Source organism: Lonchura striata, chromosome 5, assembly GCF_046129695.1.
Source record: "Lonchura striata isolate bLonStr1 chromosome 5, bLonStr1.mat, whole genome shotgun sequence".
In the NCBI taxonomy this organism is placed as follows: domain Eukaryota; kingdom Metazoa; phylum Chordata; class Aves; order Passeriformes; family Estrildidae; genus Lonchura; species Lonchura striata.
Window position 1 is genome coordinate 43,788,301 of NC_134607.1, and position 20,259 is coordinate 43,808,559.

At 37.3% G+C, this 20,259-nt stretch overlaps 1 protein-coding gene across 6 annotated transcripts in view; it reads right to left on the reverse strand.

Moving 5' to 3' along the window:
- The window catches only part of GRIP1 (glutamate receptor interacting protein 1), a 303,215-nt gene that overhangs the window by 207,545 nt on the left and 75,411 nt on the right, over window positions 1–20,259 (reverse strand). For 5 of the 6 annotated variants that reach the window (XM_077783509.1, XM_077783511.1, XM_077783506.1 and 2 more), the window contains exon 1: window positions 1,930–2,491. The exons of the other annotated variant lie outside the window; for it this stretch is intronic. In XM_077783509.1, the coding sequence (XP_077639635.1) occupies window positions 1,930–2,062 (133 nt within the window). In that variant the 5' untranslated portion in view covers window positions 2,063–2,491. Of the gene's footprint in view, window positions 1–1,929; window positions 2,492–20,259 lie in introns of those variants that run through there. 6 annotated transcript variants of the gene reach the window in all.

Genomic DNA, 20,259 nt, shown 5'->3' on the forward strand with positions numbered 1-20,259 from the left:
GTGCTTGAGATGGTATCTCTATAAAGACTGCATGGCTCCAATCTCCTGGGACTGTTTGGTTTAAGTAACTGTGAGAAGTAGCTAACTCCTTGTGCATCCAGCTCCATAGGGCTGTGTGCTATTTTGAGTTCAATTCAATCTGAGTACTTGAACACTGTTGTAAACATCAACTTCAGAATCTGACACACATTTCATCCAGTCTGAAATACTGCTGACCTCCACAAGCTGAAGTATATACTATTATTTTCTAAGTAGAGTAAAAGAAAAAATCTATTTGGCTCAATCCTAGCGCCATACATTAAGTTAGGAGTTAATAATTTATTAATTATCAGTCAAGAAATCCTTATTACATTTGACAGTTTTTGGAGGGGCTTTGCTTTCTTATTTAAAGGACCTTCAACAACAACAATCAACTAGGGAAATATTTTGACATACAGCTTTGACATGCTCTTTTGATTTACATCAAAAAGGAGAAGTTATGTGTTTTCACTAACATATATCACATTCAAATTTTTCAGTGCTAAACAGATTTAAAATTATTTGTTCTTGTGTATTAGATTTTGTGCAGCAGACTTCATGTCACTATGTTACCCATTATTACTGCATTGCCTCCCAAATAGTTCTTTTCTCGCAAGAACTCCCTCTTAACAACATATAAAAGTTATATAGTTTAATATTATCAGCACAATAAGTTTTCTTAAAAATGGAAAGCAAACAAAACTGCATCAAGAAGAAGCCCTGTAAACAACCAAGCACCCTACATTAACTATCTTTAGGAGACAGGCAAGCATGGCGCACTGGGAGAAAGCCAGTAAGAACAACTCTTGTTTCCTAATTTTCCACAAGATAGCACTTCTCTGGTGCTGGAAGGTACAATGACATTTATCATTCTATCTTAGAACAAATGCAAGGTTCTTATGATTTATTTCAGCAAAGTGGAAATGAAGAAAAAAAGATACTGACAATCACTCACATGGTACAGAACAACAAAAAAGTGCATCAAACTTCAGCAGCTCAACAAGGCACAGCTTCACTGCAAAGGTCCCAGACCAGTGGCCAAACCAGCAGAAACAGGCAATTTCTGCTCATGGCTGAATTATGCTCATACTGCCACCACCTCACCCTGACAGTGCAGCAAAAGACCCCAGGCAGGGGCTGTGTGTGGCTTCCCTCCTTCCCACCCTCCCTGTGGGCACCTCTGGGCACATACATCCTCTTCTCCAGAACACCATAGCAGACCAGCAGCTCTGAAACCTGACAGGCACAGCGGACAAACTCTAAGAAGCTGCAGGGTCTAGCATATAGTTTGCGCAAGGATTTCTGAGCAGGTGTTTATTTTGGTTTTGGCTGAGCGCCATCACGTGAGTGCCAGCAAAAAAAATCCCCACTTAATTCTCCAGAAGTGGTCCTGGACCTGCAGCGAGGAACCAGCCCACTCAATTTACTCACTACTGAAAAGACCAGGTCACAGCAGAGGCTTAGTAAACTGACTCTCCCTCAATACCAAACATTATTCATCAACTTCAACCTACAAATGAGTGCTCACTGCCTCTGTAGTGCTTTAAAAATATCCACACAGCCTTCCAAAGGCACTCTACAAGGGCAACCGCCACCCTACTCGCTTCTCAACACAGTGTTTTAACAAAAGGTTTCCAGCAGTCAGACTGGATTAACTGCATCTGAAATCTCACCAGGTCTCTGCAGACAGACCCTCTTTACTTTGAGAGCTTCTGTGCCACTTCAGATGCTTTGTATTGTTCATCGGCAGCAGAGCCAGAAAGAGCTCTCACAGCAACTGACTTTTAATACATACATGAGACTCAGGTCCAAGCAAAAGAGGAATATTGCTTGCATTTTTGGAGTTTAAACATCTTAAGAACATAACATTTATCACAGCCAAAGGAAAATGAGGTTATGCAAAATACTTACTTCGAAAATGTTCTGAGGCATAATAGTAGACATCCTCATAGCCCTCGTGGTAATCCTCCTCTGGTCGGTACTTTTTGCCTTTTCTTCTTCTTGACCTTCTGATCTGCTTGACAAAGCCCAAGAAGCGCTCCATCTCTGTCCTCACTCACAGCCCCAGCCGGCAGACCCCTTCGCCCTCTGCTTCACAAAGAGCTGTCCCAGCATGAATCACCCACGAGCGCCGGAGCAGAGCTGCGGCTCCCACCAGCTATCATTAAACAACCCCTCCCTTATCTCAGCTGTGACTAGGAAGCATATTGTTTTCCCTTTTTTTTTTTTAAAAAAGGTACACACAGACACGCTTTATCAAATCTACTGACTGGAATATTTCAACCTGAAAATAAATAAAGGAGGAAAGCATTGAAGCAAAAAGAGAATTTTAGGATTTCAAGCTGTTATTAAGCAGCAGAGGACAAAGTTGAAGAGACCTGCTAGCTAGCAAAGGGAAGCCCAGCACTGAGAGCTCCCTATCCTGTGTCTCCATCATTTGAAGAGGGGCTGGGAGGCGGAGATAGATGTTAGTCAATGGACTGAACCATATCTCACGGCAAAACAGGTTTCCATTCACCAGTTAAATACTGCCCTCATATCTACCTGGGCAAAGGCGCAGGAGCACATTTGATTTCATTTGTTTTAAGAACAGGAAGCACCCCAATCCATTTCTGGCATCTCATACACTGTATGAATAAATAGCAAAGTGGTTTAATCCATACACACAGCCCACTCAGCAGCAAGTGTGCGCCGAATGTGTTAATTGGAGCAGCAGGGAGACAGCTCGGCAGCTGTTAAAAAATGACACATATACCCACTGGGCATTAGTGTATTCTAATCACTGCTAGATCTAAACATTAAAAGGCACTCCAGACAGTTCTCCTACAGAGCTGGCCAGGGTATATTGCAATAGGCAAACAAAGGAAGCGACATCACAAGCACACTATGACAATACTCAGTTCAAATCCCAGCAGAGTTCAAAAAACTTTAAAATTGAGGTGCGGCAGAATATCCTTTGCACAGGGTGAGAAACACAGAAAGCCTGAGAAAGCGCTGGCTCTCTTCTCTTGCTGCATGCCTGAAACCCACGTGCATTCCCTAAGATAAGGCTGGAATTTCATCCGTGTTTTTGATTAAGTTTCCCTCCCACAAAAAACAAAAGCAGTGACTGCTTGAATCCTATCACGCTGACATCTGTCAGGGGCTTTTTATTGTAATCACGTTTCCTGCAAGTCCAGGGAAGTGTCTAGTCCAGCAAGACTTCTCCTGTCTGTTGGCGCAAGTCATAGATCAAGCAGTCACCTCAGTCAAGCTATGTGCTGAACATGGCCTTGCATCCAGGCTCCCAAGAGATACCATTTTGCACTCAGGAGCATAAAGAAGTCAGAAAGTCTTCCTGTAAAACAGACTTTACAGGTTCATCGTCTGTAAAAGGAAGAGCATGCAGAGAAGGGATTAGTTTCTGGTGATGCAGACATTTCAGTGAGTCATTCTGCAAGAGTAAACCAGGGCAATGTTTTCGAAAGAAGAAAAGAAGAAGTAAAGCAAAAACCAGGATTGTAACTTACCAATTCTGTTTCAAAAGAAGTATGCAGAGATTAATCAGTATTAAATTGGGATTTTCTAGTTTTGAAACATGTGAAAGTTATAAACAGAGGTCAGCTAGACCTGATACATGAGGATCCTAAAACACACACTCACATACTCTGAAAGATGGAACTGGAATTCTTTTGGGCTTGTTCCAGTTTTCCAGGTATTTCAAAACAATATTGTCACAAACCCACATTCATTTTATCCATAAAAGCTCAAAAATCCCTGGATGCTCCTGCCAAGCTCCCCACAGGAATACAGACTTACCCTCCTTGGCCTCACCAGCCCTGCTTTCCCGCTGTGAAAATGCAGTCACTGTCGCTAGCTGATGAACACCCCTAGGGCACCACCAGAACTATTTTTAGTGAGACTTCTATAAGGAGGTTGTGTTTCATTACAAGTCTCTTTTTATCACACAGCTTTTAAATTTCAAATGGTAAAGACCTTAGAGGAGTATTACAGGCATATTACTGAAATTTAAAAAGCCAATAAATCTTCACCTATTGACTTTAGAAAGGGATCAGTGTATGTTTTGAAGGCTTCAACTTGCATCTCTTCTGCACTCTGCCACCAAGCAGCAAAAACATTACTGTCATGAAACATGAAAACCAAAGATGTAGCCTACAGCAGAGACAGGACTCGCTCTTTTCAGAGAGGGAAATGTTGGTTTGTTGCTCCAGTTGAGGACTCTCCTCGACAGATATGGAAACGGTATTTTGTAGGTGTCAGAAACAGTCAAGTCAGAATTCTTGCAGCCATCACCGCTCCGTGAAGTTAAATTCTTAAGTTAAATTAAAAATTACAAAGCTTCGTAAACAGGAGGAAATGTAAAATTTTCTGGCTTTTTAACTGTCTTCTAAATGGAAGCTGAAAACTGGAATAAGCAGACACACTTGGCTTTTACTAAGTAAATACAACCTTTTCCAGTGCCTCTGTTGCTCAACATGCTGCAGCAGAAGCAGCTTCCCTAGTCCTCAATACACCCCAGGGAGACTTTAGGCCTTTCCACAACAAGACAAATACAGCAAATAAGCAGAAAAGGGAGCAACCAAATGATCTGAAGTAGCAGCATAAGGAGAAGGTGCAGGACATCAACTGCCTGACCACTGTCTAGAGAGAACTGACGTAAGACTGGGCAAATTTTGAGCTTTGGAAAGTACATTACTACATTGTGCACTGGACTTCTTCTCTCTCATGCTCATAAGGTGCATCACACAGCTATATAGCTGCTATAGTAAAGCAAAAAATAATGCACCAAAAGGTATTACTGGCCAGGGCCCACAGTAATAGCTCCCATCTATGCTGTGTGTAAAGTATGAAGGGGTTGCAGGGGAGCACAAGCTCACCTCAGATAAGCAGAGGGGTCTCAAGCTCTGCTGCAGTTCACACTATCCCACCACCTACTACTCTCTACACAGACCAGGCTCCATCTCCTACGCTAAAGATGCAGAAGCAAGCCTGCAGTTTCTACACGAGCTGACAATCCTGCCAGCATGTAAATCATACACCCATTTCCTTTTACATGAATGCAAACAGCAGACACATATAATTTCAGAATTTTTACATATTTTTTAAGAAAACGTAGAGCAAGCTAAGCTTTTGATTGGATTTTCTCTGACCTAAAATACTGTGGTATTTGAGGCAATTTAAAGAGAAGGCAATACCTTAACTAAGGACATTGTTGTTATATATTAATACAAGTCAGAGCATTAAGTGCTTTACTATACTACTAAGATTTCTGAACAAAACATTTGTTTCATATGCATTACATACCACTGCTACTGTTTGCTGAAAATACTGGAGACATTCATTAGCTACTCCTCATGCCATACCTGTAAATATTTTATCATAGTCCTACTTTCAAAGGTATACACAGAGAATTCAGTTTCATAAACACAGTAGTTAGGAAAAAAAATCCAAATAAACAGCTTAACTACTGCTTCCCCTATTGCTCAGGATTCACCCTTCTGCAGCTTCTCATGAAGAAGAACTCATTTCTTAATGAACATGAACATGGTTCTGCAACCTTCTACTTGAAATTAAAAAAGCAGAAACCAATAGAGGCATACAGCACTTTCAGAAAGGTATATTGATTGTACCGGACAAGCAGACAAAGAAACAAACACTGGCTTTCAAATTTTTAAACTGCAAAACATCAGAGATGACAAAGAGTTTCATCCTTAATGACAAAGAGAATAGGGTAATTATGCCCAGAGGGCACAAAATTAGATGTTGGTTTATATTCTGAAGCTGTCTTTGAACTAGAATTTGGAGAATCAATTTTCTGGTGTTTTAATGCCACAACAGAAAGTTGCATTGTAAATATGTCTGAAGCTCTTTGGCTCATCCTTTCTGCCTACTCCAATCAAAACAAGCATTCTATTGTCATTTCCAAGGGGATTCCTTAGAAGAAGCAAGGATTGTCGTGCTGTTTCCAGCATGATTGGCATAACAAAAATTTTGCCAAGTGGCACCGATTAGATAATATTTACATACTCCATTCTGATAATTAATTTGTTTAAGTTAAGGAGAAGCTCCATCAAACTCTATCACTCATAGTGACTTACTGGAAAAGACCTCATAACAATAAAATACATAAATAAGACAGTCCTTTTTGAAAAGTTGAGCTGAAGCATAAATACTTTTGCAGCCATAAATAATTTTCTTGAATTTAGATGTCAGCATTTAAGCTTTAACTTGTCTTTATACCCTACCCAGAGCAAAGATTAGGTTTCTCATAATGTAAAATATCTGCATTTAACATTTTATTTGCACAAAATTAGCTACACAGTTATCAAGGTAAACTTTCAAAAGTGACATACTTATTTTCTAAAGCACTTTTCCCAGTATTTGGGAAAAGCAGCAGGAAAAACATCTTGGTATCCAAGGATAAACCACTAAGGTAGTAAATATTTAACAAGTATTTCCATTTGAGTGGACTTGCAAACATGATGCTTTGAAACCAGAGCCTGTATATGAAGCAAGATTCTCTAATGTGTTGCATCATAAACACAGAATGGAATGGGCACCAAATATTAACACTTTGGGACAGGTATTTTGCACCCTGTTAATCAGTATGTTTCAGTGTTTAAAAGAAGAATAGTTTAGACAGATGAACCATCCTACCCTCCTGTATCTCCCTCTGCTTCTCTGGGAAGCCCCTAAAAGTCTTCTGCTGGGGGTAAGAATGCCCCTCATTGGGAGACAACCATGTAAGAGAGCACACGATGGCAGTTACAGAAATCTATCTGCTTCAGGTTACTCTCGTGGCAAACCCCCCCAGAATTATACATGGACAATACAAAACTTAAGATTAATATAAACAGCTCTTGGAGGCTGGCTGAATAGAGGAAACAGATTTTTCTCACCTCCCTCAAACCTGTAAGCATAAAGGTACAGTACACCTCAAAGGGAAGAAACAATCATTTCTTCTCTGGTTCTCTTTTAACTGAGGGATGTCTTTGATAACCTGCTGTCATTGTTTTTGAAGACCAGCAATAACTAACAAAGGAACTATTCCCTTTATTTATTGTACAGTATCATCTTGACTGACTTTCCAGTTTTTCAAGTGATGTTTGTTCACACACAACAATTGCTCATGTCAAGGTTGCAATTTTCCACTCTTTGCCCTAAATACCTTGGTGAAAAATGTGAGCTTATCAATTTGAAAATTATAAAATGCCTGTAATCAACAATCTATTACACTCTGTAAGAACATATGGCCCATATACTCAGAAGCAGTACTGTGCTTAAAGCCAACCTTGTGTGTGAGGAGTACCGAGCAGCTCACTGCCCCCTGAGGCGCCACTTCCCCACCCAAAACTCCTCTGTCAAGCCAGATTCTGAACACAAGTTTTGTTCTCTTCCTAAAGACATCTGAAAAGAGCATTGAAGACTTGAGACATACCAAATATTACACTGCATATCTCTCCCATTTGACAGTTTATATACATGCAGGATAACCAGTGCACTATCTCTAGAATGTTGCTGCAGGAGAATGGTGATAAAATACTGCTGATCTGTACTGCTATTTTTAAGATCTTAAGACTTGTTATACACTGTTAAATTACCAGTTTGCTCTGATTTTAATGCATTACATTCAGTTTCACAAGTCATACATTCTTGTTATTAACTCACTCAGAATCATAGACCATTTTTGTCCTCTGCTCCTAAATTAATTGCAAGACTTGAGAGCTGAAGTTCAGCTTTTGCATCACCTAGTTGTAAATTAAATTAACTGCCAAATTTTTTTCCTTTTCCCTCTTTTTCCCTTTTTTTTTTTTTTTTGTAAGTGAACACACATTTCAATACTTTGAAATAAATAAAGAACTAGAGTTCTTTATTGTATTTTATCATATATGTTATTTTGTATTAACATCCCCAGTGGTTTTGCTTTTTTGCAAAATTTTCTCACATAAAAGTGTGCTCATAAATGTGTGCCAACAGAGGGATGAGGGTAAAATAGAATACAAAGGACAGAGGAATAGGGAATTTTCATTTAGAGGGAATTGAGGGACTGCTTGTGTGTACAATACAAGAGTGCTGCCTCTGGAATATGGAGAATGATGAGAAATCTTTGTGGCGCTGTTTTGAAAGGGTCACTTGTCAAGTTGAATTTCATGCAGAATTTCTGCTTCAGGGGAAAAAACACTTTTTTTCCCCCCTTCAATTCAGCTAAAGCCGTTTGCATACATTCTGTTTTTTTCTTGTCTTTTTAGCCTTTTTGGCTTTAAGTAAGTGGCAAATTAGACTACACAAATATGCAATAACAAGTGCTAACCTTACCAAGGAAATACTGCTCAGGTAAAATTAAGTACAAAAAAAGTTTGAATTGCCCTAATATTTTGTGACACCAATAATCATTCTACAATAAAAGCTAAGCAGAGAGCTATTCCAACCATATGTAAAACCCCTTCAGGGTTAAAGCAGTAGACTGAAATTTTAAAATACTAGAACTAGAACACAGTTCTTTGGAAAGTCTGAATTAAAGGTGTTTTCATCTTTCTAAAGAAACATAGTAAATGGCCAGAAGGAACACAACCAAGATTTTGCATCACATGTCTGCTTTATGCACAAAGGATATCTCAAATCAACTATGAAATACATATGAAGAAATGGTTTAGAACATGAATATGGTTTTAAGTCATCCCTGAGTAAAAAATACTCAGGGATGACTCATATCTATATATTCATATATATATATGTATATTATATATTACTCATATATATATTATATATATAAAATATAAATAAAATATACTCATTATATTTCCCTAATTTTCAATTTTTCAACAACTGCACATTTCAATTCTAACAATAATTAAAATGCACAGAGATCACTGGAAACAATTAATAATTAATTTACGAAATTACAGCTGGACAGAACAAAAATACCTAGCTAATACATTAAATGAAGTTCTAAAAACAAAAGCATCAAGGTATTTTATTAGGCTGCAGACCACAGGAGCTATAGCATGCCATCAAACAAGGTTGAAGAAGGTGGGATTTCACAGTTAATTGACAGTGGAAGACCTCTGAATATGCTGTGTGAGATTTAAGGTAAATCATGGGAGAATCAACCATTCAACATCGCTTTACATGTAAGAGTTCATGTAAGAGACTTTTTGCTGTGTTCCTCCTCTTCTATTACCAATAGTTAATTGTGAATATAGTAAAAAGCTCGTTATGTTTCATTACTGAAAACATCCACCAGTCATATATTTTGCATTTCTCTAATGAAGCAATTATTGCAACAAGAAACTTCTGTAATTTGTTTAATAAACTGAAAGAGCAGTTAGAAGTAATAGAAAATGGTCAACAGGAAAGAAATCTGAAGGGAAAAATACAAAAAATCTGGAGGCAACTATGAAATTGAAGTAATGGAGAAGCACTTCTGGGGAAAAAAACACAGGCATACAGAAAGTTGAGCTGTATCCTGAGCTCCATGTTTTATCAGTGTCAAGATGCAGTAGATAAATAGAAAGATTTTATGACAAGGAAGAAAATTCTGCTTAACTGTCAAAAAAAGACTACTCCAGAGAAATTCCTCATTATGATCACATGAATTTACAATAAAAGACTATGTAAATATATATGCAAATTAAACCATCCATCTGGACTCCACTGCCCTAGAGGCACAGGCCAACATGATGGCAATGAAGAATCCAGTTGTTCAGATGGATTAACCCTTCTCCTTCTCTCTCAATACCTTCCAACATCCAGTTCTAATTCCTGCTGTCTTTACACAGCCTGAAACTGCAAAGCATACAAAGTAAAAGAACAGCAAAAAGATTTGAAAGGCAAAAAGGACAACTTCACATGTAACCTCACAGTAATGAGACCCAAGTACATGTCCACAGCACTGAAGGATGGAGGTTTCCATCCACCAGCTCTCAGCAGCAAGGCCCATTGAACATTAGTGAGGTGCTTCATCTCTCTCAGGCCAAACAGCAGTTTGGGAAATGAGGGCTGCTAACACCCCATTATGTATGAGGTTTCACTTCCCTTCTGTCCCCATTCCAAGGGCACGGAACAGGTTCTGCTGTTCAGTTTGTAATTTGTTTCCTAGTTCAAGTCCACCTTTTTACATCTAGGGGGAACAGAAAAAGGAAAAATTAAAACAAAACAAAAAAATAGAGAAAATCTGCTAAATGCTGCTGCTAAGATGTTAACAAAGGAAATACAGACAAAGCAAATGCACAGACTTCAAGATTGTCTGCTCCGTCCTCCATGAGAACAGCATTCCTGTGTTTGAATGTTAAGAGGCATACCAAAGGTTGGGAAAAAAGCATCACATCCCAAGCTTCTGAATCTCATTTATTTCTGCTATACAGTTTGACATTTTCTGCTGTAAATTCACTCTTACAATAACAATTTTGCCATATAAAATTGTGAGACTGAATATAATCACTTGTTTAATGTTGCACTCTTTACAGGGTAATAATAAAGGCTGTAACAAATAATTCTGATTTTACTTGTAAAGACTATGAGATCCTTGACCTCAGCATACATTTCAGAAACAACAGAATAGATGAGGTTTCTTCACTTTGAAATTTGATAGTTCTCAAATTAAAAGTTACTTGGTATTTACATTCTGTGATACTCAGAAGAAACAAAATAAGTCTGATGTTTCAAACTTCTCTTTAGAGCTGCTTTGTACCAGGATTTACTTCATTCCTCTTCTGTGGCATTCCTCATCCATGGTAATTACAAATCATTTTCAAGCTGTTCTCAAGAAGTCATCCCTAACATATCCACTTTACAACAATGATTTTCATCCTCACACCCTGCCCTGTGCTCTTCAGTAAGATCCATACCTCCAGGCATTGATTCTGTCTTGGTATACAGGTTATAATGTGGGAATTCACAATTCCTGGAGTTTTTATACTGTATTTAGTCACGGGACTGAAAATGTGCATATCAAGAAATACATAGCATTCCTCTTTGTTAATTATTAAAGTCACCAAAAATGAATATACTGCTCAAAGAGCAAATTCTCTATTTCATAACACATACATGAAATGCCAGAGCTTGTAATTAATCATCTCAAGACTCAAGAGACCAGATACTGAGAGATCTCAGTTTCATCCACACCAACAAAATGATAAAAGAAAATACTAAGGAAATTTTACACCAGACCAATTAAGTAATTATCAGTTAGTGTGCAAAGCTGACACAGCTAAAACTTCACAATCCCAAAGAATTTCAAAACTATTGCAGATATTCCAAGAAATCTTTTCAATCTTTTAGATGCTCAGAACACATCTATAGTTCTAAAAGATGAAATTCAGACAGGATGTGTATTTTACAAACTGACTTGTTAATTACTGATATTTGGATTACCTAACCATTAACATTTTGCTCAGCAGGACTAAAGTAATTCTGTAGACATGTTCATGCATTCTCCCTGGTTTTATACAATTTTGTGCAGAGCATCACATGGTATTGACTGACGATTAAGATTCCTTAATAACCTATTCTGCAATTCTTCTTTCTCCCTAAAAATATTCCCTTAGGTCTGAATTCAAGCCTTTAAAAAAGGTTTCTCAGGTATTTACAACTGACCATCCTAATCTCTACTCTTAAGAGTTGTCTTTCCAGCAAATTGGTTCATGCACTACTTATTCAGGTGTAGATGACAGAATTTTTGTACTGCTGTGGTACAGGATGTCAATCTAGAAATCTTTTAAGAGCTTAACCTCACTCACTGTCCCACTGAGCTGAACATGAAGCCTGGTGGTAGCAAGGACTAGGATAATGAGCAGCCGCTGCATCAGATGCCCCAGTTGTGGCAGTATTGCCACATCCCAACTTCAGATGCAGTCATGGCACAAGTTTTGTTTTGCTTAAGAAATACACTTTAAAAAATTGTCACACTTATTTGAAGAAGAAAAGTTAACAAAGTGAACTTTCCTGCTGGGCCTAAAGATCAGATCCTGGAAGCCAAGAGTGGTAACTTGACACTTCATTTTCCAAGAAGTCTAAACAACCACAATAAATTTACAAATGTAGACATGCTGCACTGTTAAGTTTCATTTCACGCTTAGTAAGCAAACATTATCAAACTGTAAGTACTGTCATCCTCTGTCTTTTTAGTTAGGAATCTTGTAGCCAATAAAGGTGTGACCTTGAAATATTCCACAGATGGATGAAGTCACTTTGCTAGTCCCTTTGTTACGCATTTTGCAGAACTGCAAAGTTAGGTCACATTTACTGTAACTTCACTTTACAAACTGTTTTATCATTAAGAGTCACTAAAAGTGCATTAATTAACCATGTGTCAGAACTGTAATGAAAAATTCCATTTTGAAATTAAAAATGCTGAGACAATGCAGAAGCTAATTTTTTTAATATATATAGTACTCCTAGTTTTACTCCTGTTTTTACTGCAAAAACATACTGCCTGTATGCTATTTTTGTAAAACGCTGTCAAAACCAAAAATTTTCTGCTTAGGAAGCCAGTGGAAATACATGTCCTTGTGTGAGAGGATGATGAAATGTTACAGAACACAGGCATAAATTCATCAGGATTTTTCATGTGGGCTGAATCTGGTATTTATTTTAAAGGGAAAACTAAAGGAAAAATTCCAATGCTGTTTTCTTAAGGAATAGCTATTTTTTTCTGATACCCCTACTGCATGTGATATACTGCACCAGATGTAGTACACAAACAACCAAATATATACAATGATAAACCTTTTTCAGTTATTTAGTTACCTAAAAAAATCCTGTTCAGTTACAAGACATAATGATTCGTTACCATTTCAAATCTTATTGAACATATCAAATCACCTTTTTTTCAGTCTAATTACCAAATAAGAAGACTAATTGAATAAGAATTGCAAAACTCTGAAATGGATTTAGGAAAAAATCCAATTTGCACACCTGGCTTTAAGATATCTCAGTCCTTTTACTCAGTGTATTTGCACACAGAACTGATGCCTGCTACAGTATTTTTTCCCCCCAAAAATGAACATAGGAATGAAAGAATTTCTGTCACTAATTCTGGAAAAAGTCTAATTGTCTGGTTTAGGAAGACTAATCTATACTCCTAAATAGCATGTACACCAGCTGGGTTAAAATCAAGTATATACTAATGGGAACACATGATTGATTTATGAATATTTATGTCCTTTATTTTATGTAGTGTATTCAATAACCTCTTGAGAGAAAGATAAAAAATTTTGAATCACATTTAAGCAAGGATTTAAATTACATTTAATGAGATGGGTTCTATCTGCCAATGCAGTCAATCTTCCCAGAATCCCCTCTGATGCCTCTTCCAAGAGGTTAAAGGGAAAATATGACATTGAATATTACGTTGGCAGCATTGTTTCTGAAAACTACATGGTTCAATGCATTGTATGCCTATTAATATGTCATAAGCTGTTTTAAAATGAGCTTCTGGACTAAAGTATATGAGAATTTCAACTCATAGTTCAAATACAAGTTGAAAGCAGACAGATTTGAAGAGACAATCTTGAAAATGTAATTTAAAGACATTCTTCAAGTCAAAAGACAAAACACAAATAAAATCATACCCTTCCCTACTAACTCTTTGAATTTACCATTCTCCTTATCTTTCCCCCTTCTATGTTCAGTATTTCAAAGTCCTGTATTGGCAATATTCTTCAGCTGATCAAGTTCAGAGTCCTTTGATCTTTGTGCAATGAGAAGCTAACCCACAGAGTATTTGCTAACTTTATTTGGGACTAACATCCCCCAAAAAATCTGTATTTCTAAACAAAGGGAGGAGAAAACCACAAAAAAAAAAAAAATCACAAAAAACCCCCACAAGCTCATTTACAAAATACAAGGTGAAAAACCATGCCATATTTCTGTGAGACGTCAGCTCATGACTGAAGCAGTAGGACTTGCCCTTTCACTCTGGGTAGAGCATCGCTGATTTGGAGCCAAGCTGACTTTGAACCAATCACCTCCACGAAGACCTCACTGCTGCCTTTCAGGATTAAAGTGGGTCCACAGGAAAGATGCAGAGAGACTGTTCAGCACAGCCTGTTGCAGTAAGACAACGGGCAATGGTTTTAAACTAAAAGACGGTTGATTTAGATTAGATATATGGAGGAAGTTTTTACAATGCCTGTGGTGAAGCATTGGCACAGGTGGCCCAAAGAGGTGGTGAATGCCCCATCCCTGGAAACATTAAATGTCCACTGGACAGGGCTCTGAGCAATGTCATCTAGTTGAAAATGTTCCTGCCCATGGCAGAGATAGGGGCAGGGTGGACTAGATGTCCTTTAAGGTTTCTTTCAACTCAAATGATTCTATGATCACAGTGATTCATGGAATTACAAGGGGTAATAGTGCTTTGAAACAATGAAATAATGTATATGGGTTAATCACTGGCTCATCCTACCATCATCTTTCTTTTTCTCACTCATCCATACTCTCTTGCACCTGCAATGGCATTCTGAGCTCAAAGGGCCAAATTCCACAATACCACAATGTCCAGGAGTTACACGTGGACTGACAATTATTCACCAAATGAAAACATTTTTGAGGATTTTTTTACACTCTTAGCAAGTTAGTCGATAGTGAATGTGCCAGCAGATAAAGGCAGAGTACTTGAAACAGTATTAAACTGAGTTGCAAGGGGTTGTTTAGAAACAGGGCTATGCTAATGTCTGTGTACATTTGCTTAAAAATTTATGCCAAACAATGTTTAAATTCTACAAATAGCCTGACCGCAAGTGTAGAAATGCAATATTCAAGCTACATGAAGACCTTCTTTCAAACTCATGTGTATTTATTTTTAACGGGCACATCAACATCCATTAAGCACAAAGAGAATTAATTTCTTATTCCCAGTCATAATTATGGTCAATATGAGTCAGACTCTTCCAGTGGTTTCAAAGTGGATCTAAAATAAAGGATCAGTCATCTGTGATTATTTAAAGAGCCAATGGCACTTTCACGTAACTTGCATGTGACTACTGGACAAAATCTCAGCAACTGCTGGTAATTCCACTACATTTGCATGAGGTAGATTTTCCTCAGTATTGCAAATGAAGATGCAGTAGCTGGGTTATTCTAATTCTAGAGTCTCAGAGCCACTAGTTGTCATCTTTGAGAACTCATGGAGACACAAGACTAGAAAAGGTCAACTTCAATCTAAAAGCAGATGGAGGGTGGGAGAGGAAGATCTTCATATTATTTGTATTAAACTTCCACTCAAGAAAATACTGAGATTAAAAAATTAAACAGAACATTTAAACAATAAATCAACAAACTACGCCTGGGAAAAAACCAAACAGCCAACCTGGATCTCTCATGATTAAATAATGTCAAATTAGCAGCAAGACAGCAGAGCACAACAGATGTCATATGTGCTAACTAAATATTCTCACAAGTATGAAAGATATGTCACTCTCTTAAAGAAAGTTTGCCTATGTCAGGATTAATGCAAAATTGACTGGAAAGCTATATTGAATCCAAACAGAAAAGAAATAATCTGTAAGATGTGGATCCACTGCTACTCAAATTCTACTTTCTGTACATTATGCATATGCAATCCTTTATGTGCAATTTTTATTTTTATCTATTTAGGTCACAAATAAATCCCAAGACATCATCAATCTTAGACCAAATGCAAGCACTCTGGATGAGCAAATTAGAATAGAAAATAAACAGATTGAAGTAATCATCTAAAAGAAACAAGATGTCTTATAATGAGGAGAAATGCAAGATATGCAACTATATAACCTCGGGATCAAGAGCAAGTGATTAGGTATGTACTACCCTGGAAAGCATCTGGGTACCACAGTCATTCAGTAGTTAAACCCAGATCCACAACACCCACTATGGTAAATTACTCAATCATAGAGATATATTTAGTAGCATTATAGCACACACAGTTATTTCTTAGCTCTCCTACACTGGTAAGGTCTGAACTGGATGCTTCTGTCCACATTTAAGATGTCAGAATTTTTAGAAAAAATAAGTGTGCATAGATTAAAGATCTGTAAAATTTAATCAGAATAAGAAATAAAAGAGAAGCAGAGAGGACTGAAGTGAAAACAGAATACACAGAAACATCAGAGACCATGAAAAAGAAATAAAATTTATTTTCCATTTTCTACAGAGATGTCTGGAAAATTCAGGTGGAACATAAAATAAAACATTCAACAGATAAGGGCAGTGGGATGATCTGACAGAAACCCCAAGAAATTCAACTAAAGCAAATGCCAAGACCTGCAGCACAGGCACCAGCTGGAAAGAAAAGCAGCTCTGCTGAAAAGGACTGGGGGGGTTCTGGCTGACAACACATACCACATCAGCCTGCAGTGCATCCTTGCAGAAGTGAAGAGCAACTCCATACTGGGCTGAATCAGTAACAGCACAGCCAGCAGGTAAAGTGGTGTGGTCCTTCAGCACAGTTCAGCACTTGTGAGAGAAGCATGTGCAGCATTTCATCTCATCTGGAGCAGTCCAGGATAGAGACATTCCAAAGCCAGCCCAGTGGAGTGCCATGGCAGTGATGAAGGGCTGGAGCATGCAGTGTATGGAGAGAGACTGAGGGGCTTGAGTCTCTTTAGTTTCTAACCTTTGGAAAAAAGATTAAGGGAAATTCCACTGCTGTTTTCAAGATTCTGGAGATGAGTGAGCCAGGCTCTTCTCAGAGATTCATGGTGGAAGTACAAAAGACAACAGACTTAAGTTACAGAAAGTGAAACTCAAATTACTCTAATGAGAAGGGAGGAAAAAATCATGAAGGTGTGGTAAAGTTTTAGAGCATGTTCCTCAGAGAAGACTAATCAACTTTAAAGTTATTCAAAATTCAGCTGAATAGGGGCCCTAAGGAACTTGACCCAGCTTCAAAAGTGGCCCTGCCTTGAACAGCAAGCTGGCGCAGGCAACTTCCAGAAGTTCCTTCCTACCCAAACTTTTAATTCTTCTACAGTGTCTGTGAGGAATGACAAAGATAGTGCCTTGGGCTAGGAGACCAACTACACAATCTCCAGAGGTTCATTCCAGCTATTTTTTCCTGCAGTCCTGAAGACTGAAAGGCACTACTAAATATTCAGATAGAACATGAGTTCTCTCCCTTTTGTGTGAACAGTGCTTCATTCATTTTAGCCAGTGGGTTATAAATATAAACAAATATTGTATATTACATACCTAGAAATTTTATAGCAATAGTATTCAGAAATTAATCTTAAATACCAAACCGCATGGAAAACAAGAGGAAAAATTATAGGGGAGAATGTTAAAATAGGCAGCATATAAAACAGTATTTTCAAATACTTCCTTATCCCATCTGCAATCCCCAGAAAGGCTCTCAGGAACTTCACTGACAGCCAAAACTGGAACCTTCTCTGAGTGCTGAGCTGACAGTCTGCATTGAGAGAGGAATGGTGCACAATCACTTTAAAAAGCACTTTTCAATTATCAAGGCCTTTACGGCACAAAAGACAAAGGGAGATTGCTTGTATCACATAGGGAACTTACCTGGATAATCCAAAAATATTCAACGCAGGAACAAAGATCCTTCAGCTGATCACCTGTAAGATTTCTAAAACTAATTTTATACTGGAAGGATGATCATACAGCCCTATTTTTTGTATCTCACTGAGTTTAGAGAGAAGTGATGATGCATGCCGTCTACTGATGTGAACTAAACCTTAAGCTGGTATCATCTGACAAAAGAACTAAAAATATTATGAAATCAAAATTCTGTAATTTCCTCTCTCAAACCTGGAGAATGTGCAAATACAAAATAAAGATGCTTTACTAAAACTTTACACCAGTGCAAATTTTCTTTAAGGTGCAGCCATAATGTTTTGTCCTCCCTATAAAAAAGCTGTTTATAAATGAAAGAGCTTGGTTGGACTGGCTTACATTAATCCACTAGTGGCAAGAGAGACCACAGTATTAGCAATTACTTCATATGACAGATTTTGTCAGCTTAAAAGAATAAATATTGCTTGCATTACCAAGATCTATAGTTTTTGACATATTTAATGTAAGAAAAAAACATGACTACCACATGAAATATTGACCAGCAGACTATTTTTTCATAACTCTTTTAAAAGGCATTGCCCTTCCTCCAATTAAAGCTGTAAAAGTCTTTCAATATTATAACTCAAAGAATAGTCCAGACAGTTCCCAAACTCTGAAGAAAGTTCTTTAGATGTATGTCAAAGAATGGCAAAAAAAAAATCTTACTTTCATATAGGCAGAAAACAAAAGAACACTCACTTTCTGAGAAGCCTGAAATATCAACCTGCATATAAACATTTATTTTTATAACTATATATACATATTTCCTTTCAGAGTGATTCTTTTGGTGATTCAGCTACATAAAGTATGCATATCTACATGTATACACCCGCAGAGAATAAAGGCAGATCTTTAAACTTGAAAGTGTGTAGGTATAACATGAAATAAATTAGCAATTCTGCTACAATTTAAAGTTAATCAAGTATATATGCTTTTATCTTCCAGAACCTATATACCTATATGTAAAGGCATGCACACACAGATGTTTGACTGAAATATGAAATTTAGATTTTAAAATATTAAGATTTAGTAAGATTTTGATAGCTACATATTTATCTGACGTTAGCTTTTCTTACTTCTGCCACGGTAAAAATCTGAGTTTGTAAAACATGCTGTTACCCAGGAAACAAGAACAAATGCATGTGCAATAGGAATAAAAATTCAAAAACCTTGGATGAAACTATATATACTAGAAGTGAGTAATTTTTCTCTCACTTCCCTACATCCAAGCTAAAGATTTCATCATTACTATAATCAATGTATGCATGACTTCAGTAATAATTTAATGGCAGAAAAACGAAGAAGGATTAACCCTCCTAAATAATAGGAAAATTGGAAAAACAAATTTTATCATTTTATACTCTGTACTTATTCAGCAATCACTGCTGAAAGCTTTATCCTTAAAAACCAACACGCACCCTGTTAGAAAAATTTTAAACTAATGGTACAAGAGAACAACACAAGTCTCAGGGGTTCACAGAAAATTACATTATTCCCAACATGTAAATTTCAGAAAAGTGCCAAGATGTTTGACAGAGGTTCTCTCCAGTATGAATAGTTACCTACAAGAAAAGAAATTTCTGCTTCAACTTACAAGGGCAACCTACTGTTTGCAGGTGGAAATTTCCAGGAGTAGGATTTTTATGGTACTGCGTATCTTCTGGGAAAAGCAGAAATTGTCACAACATTTTATGTGCTATCTGAACATGACATTTAGGTACTGACAGAACAAGGCACACAGACAGCAGTCTTTTTCAATAATGATACTTCTCATGTAAACACTGTATGATTGGGTGGGGAGCTTTTGAAGATTTTATACACTTGTAAATTTGTGCACTTGACAAAAATAAAAACTCCCTTTTTTACATTCAAATCAAATTAATTTGCTTACCACTTTGTTGCAAATGGGCAATACCAATGACTCGCTTAATTTTTAAAATATATTCCTTAGCAAACAAGAAACTCAAAATAATTGCTGCCGGAAAAATTGGTGTAACCTGATCCCATAAAATACTGTATTTAAGAGACATGCTAGAGAGGATTCTGATACACCGACTTAGGAAAGGGATTAGGTTAATACCACTTCTCTTCTGAACACGGCATTTAACACACTTCAGTAATATATCTTTGTTAATTTATGAGTTCTCATGTCTGAGCTAAACTTGTTACTAGACCAGGAGAGAGACAAAAACAAGAGCTGGATTAAATTAAAAACTGTAAAACTTAGGTGGATTACTTAGAGCTAGAAAATTTCAAGAATCTGCACAGACTATTAACTAGACATTCTAAGGGTAAAACCAGAAGTGTCACCAGACAGAAGTGTTTGTGGCGAGCGCTGCATTGCAGAGGTAGGAAACACATCAGAGGCTTTGCTGTTCTCATTTCTCAAACATAAGAATCTTGATCCATCAGTTTTTACATTCTGCGGTGCTATTCTAACAACTTCAAACACTTGCAAGTTCGAAATCACTGAAAGGTATATTTAAACAACCCAGAACGTGTCGAATTCTTTTGCATGGAAAATAATAAAGGGCCCTGAATAACATCCTAGCCATTTGGGGCATTCCAAAGGCAAGAAAAAATTAAAAGTTATCCAAGAAGCTAGAAAAAATAAAGCACTAAAAGTAACCCTATTAGTTGCAATCAAACTCAAACATGAAGAGCAATTTCATGCATTGGAAAATGTGTTTT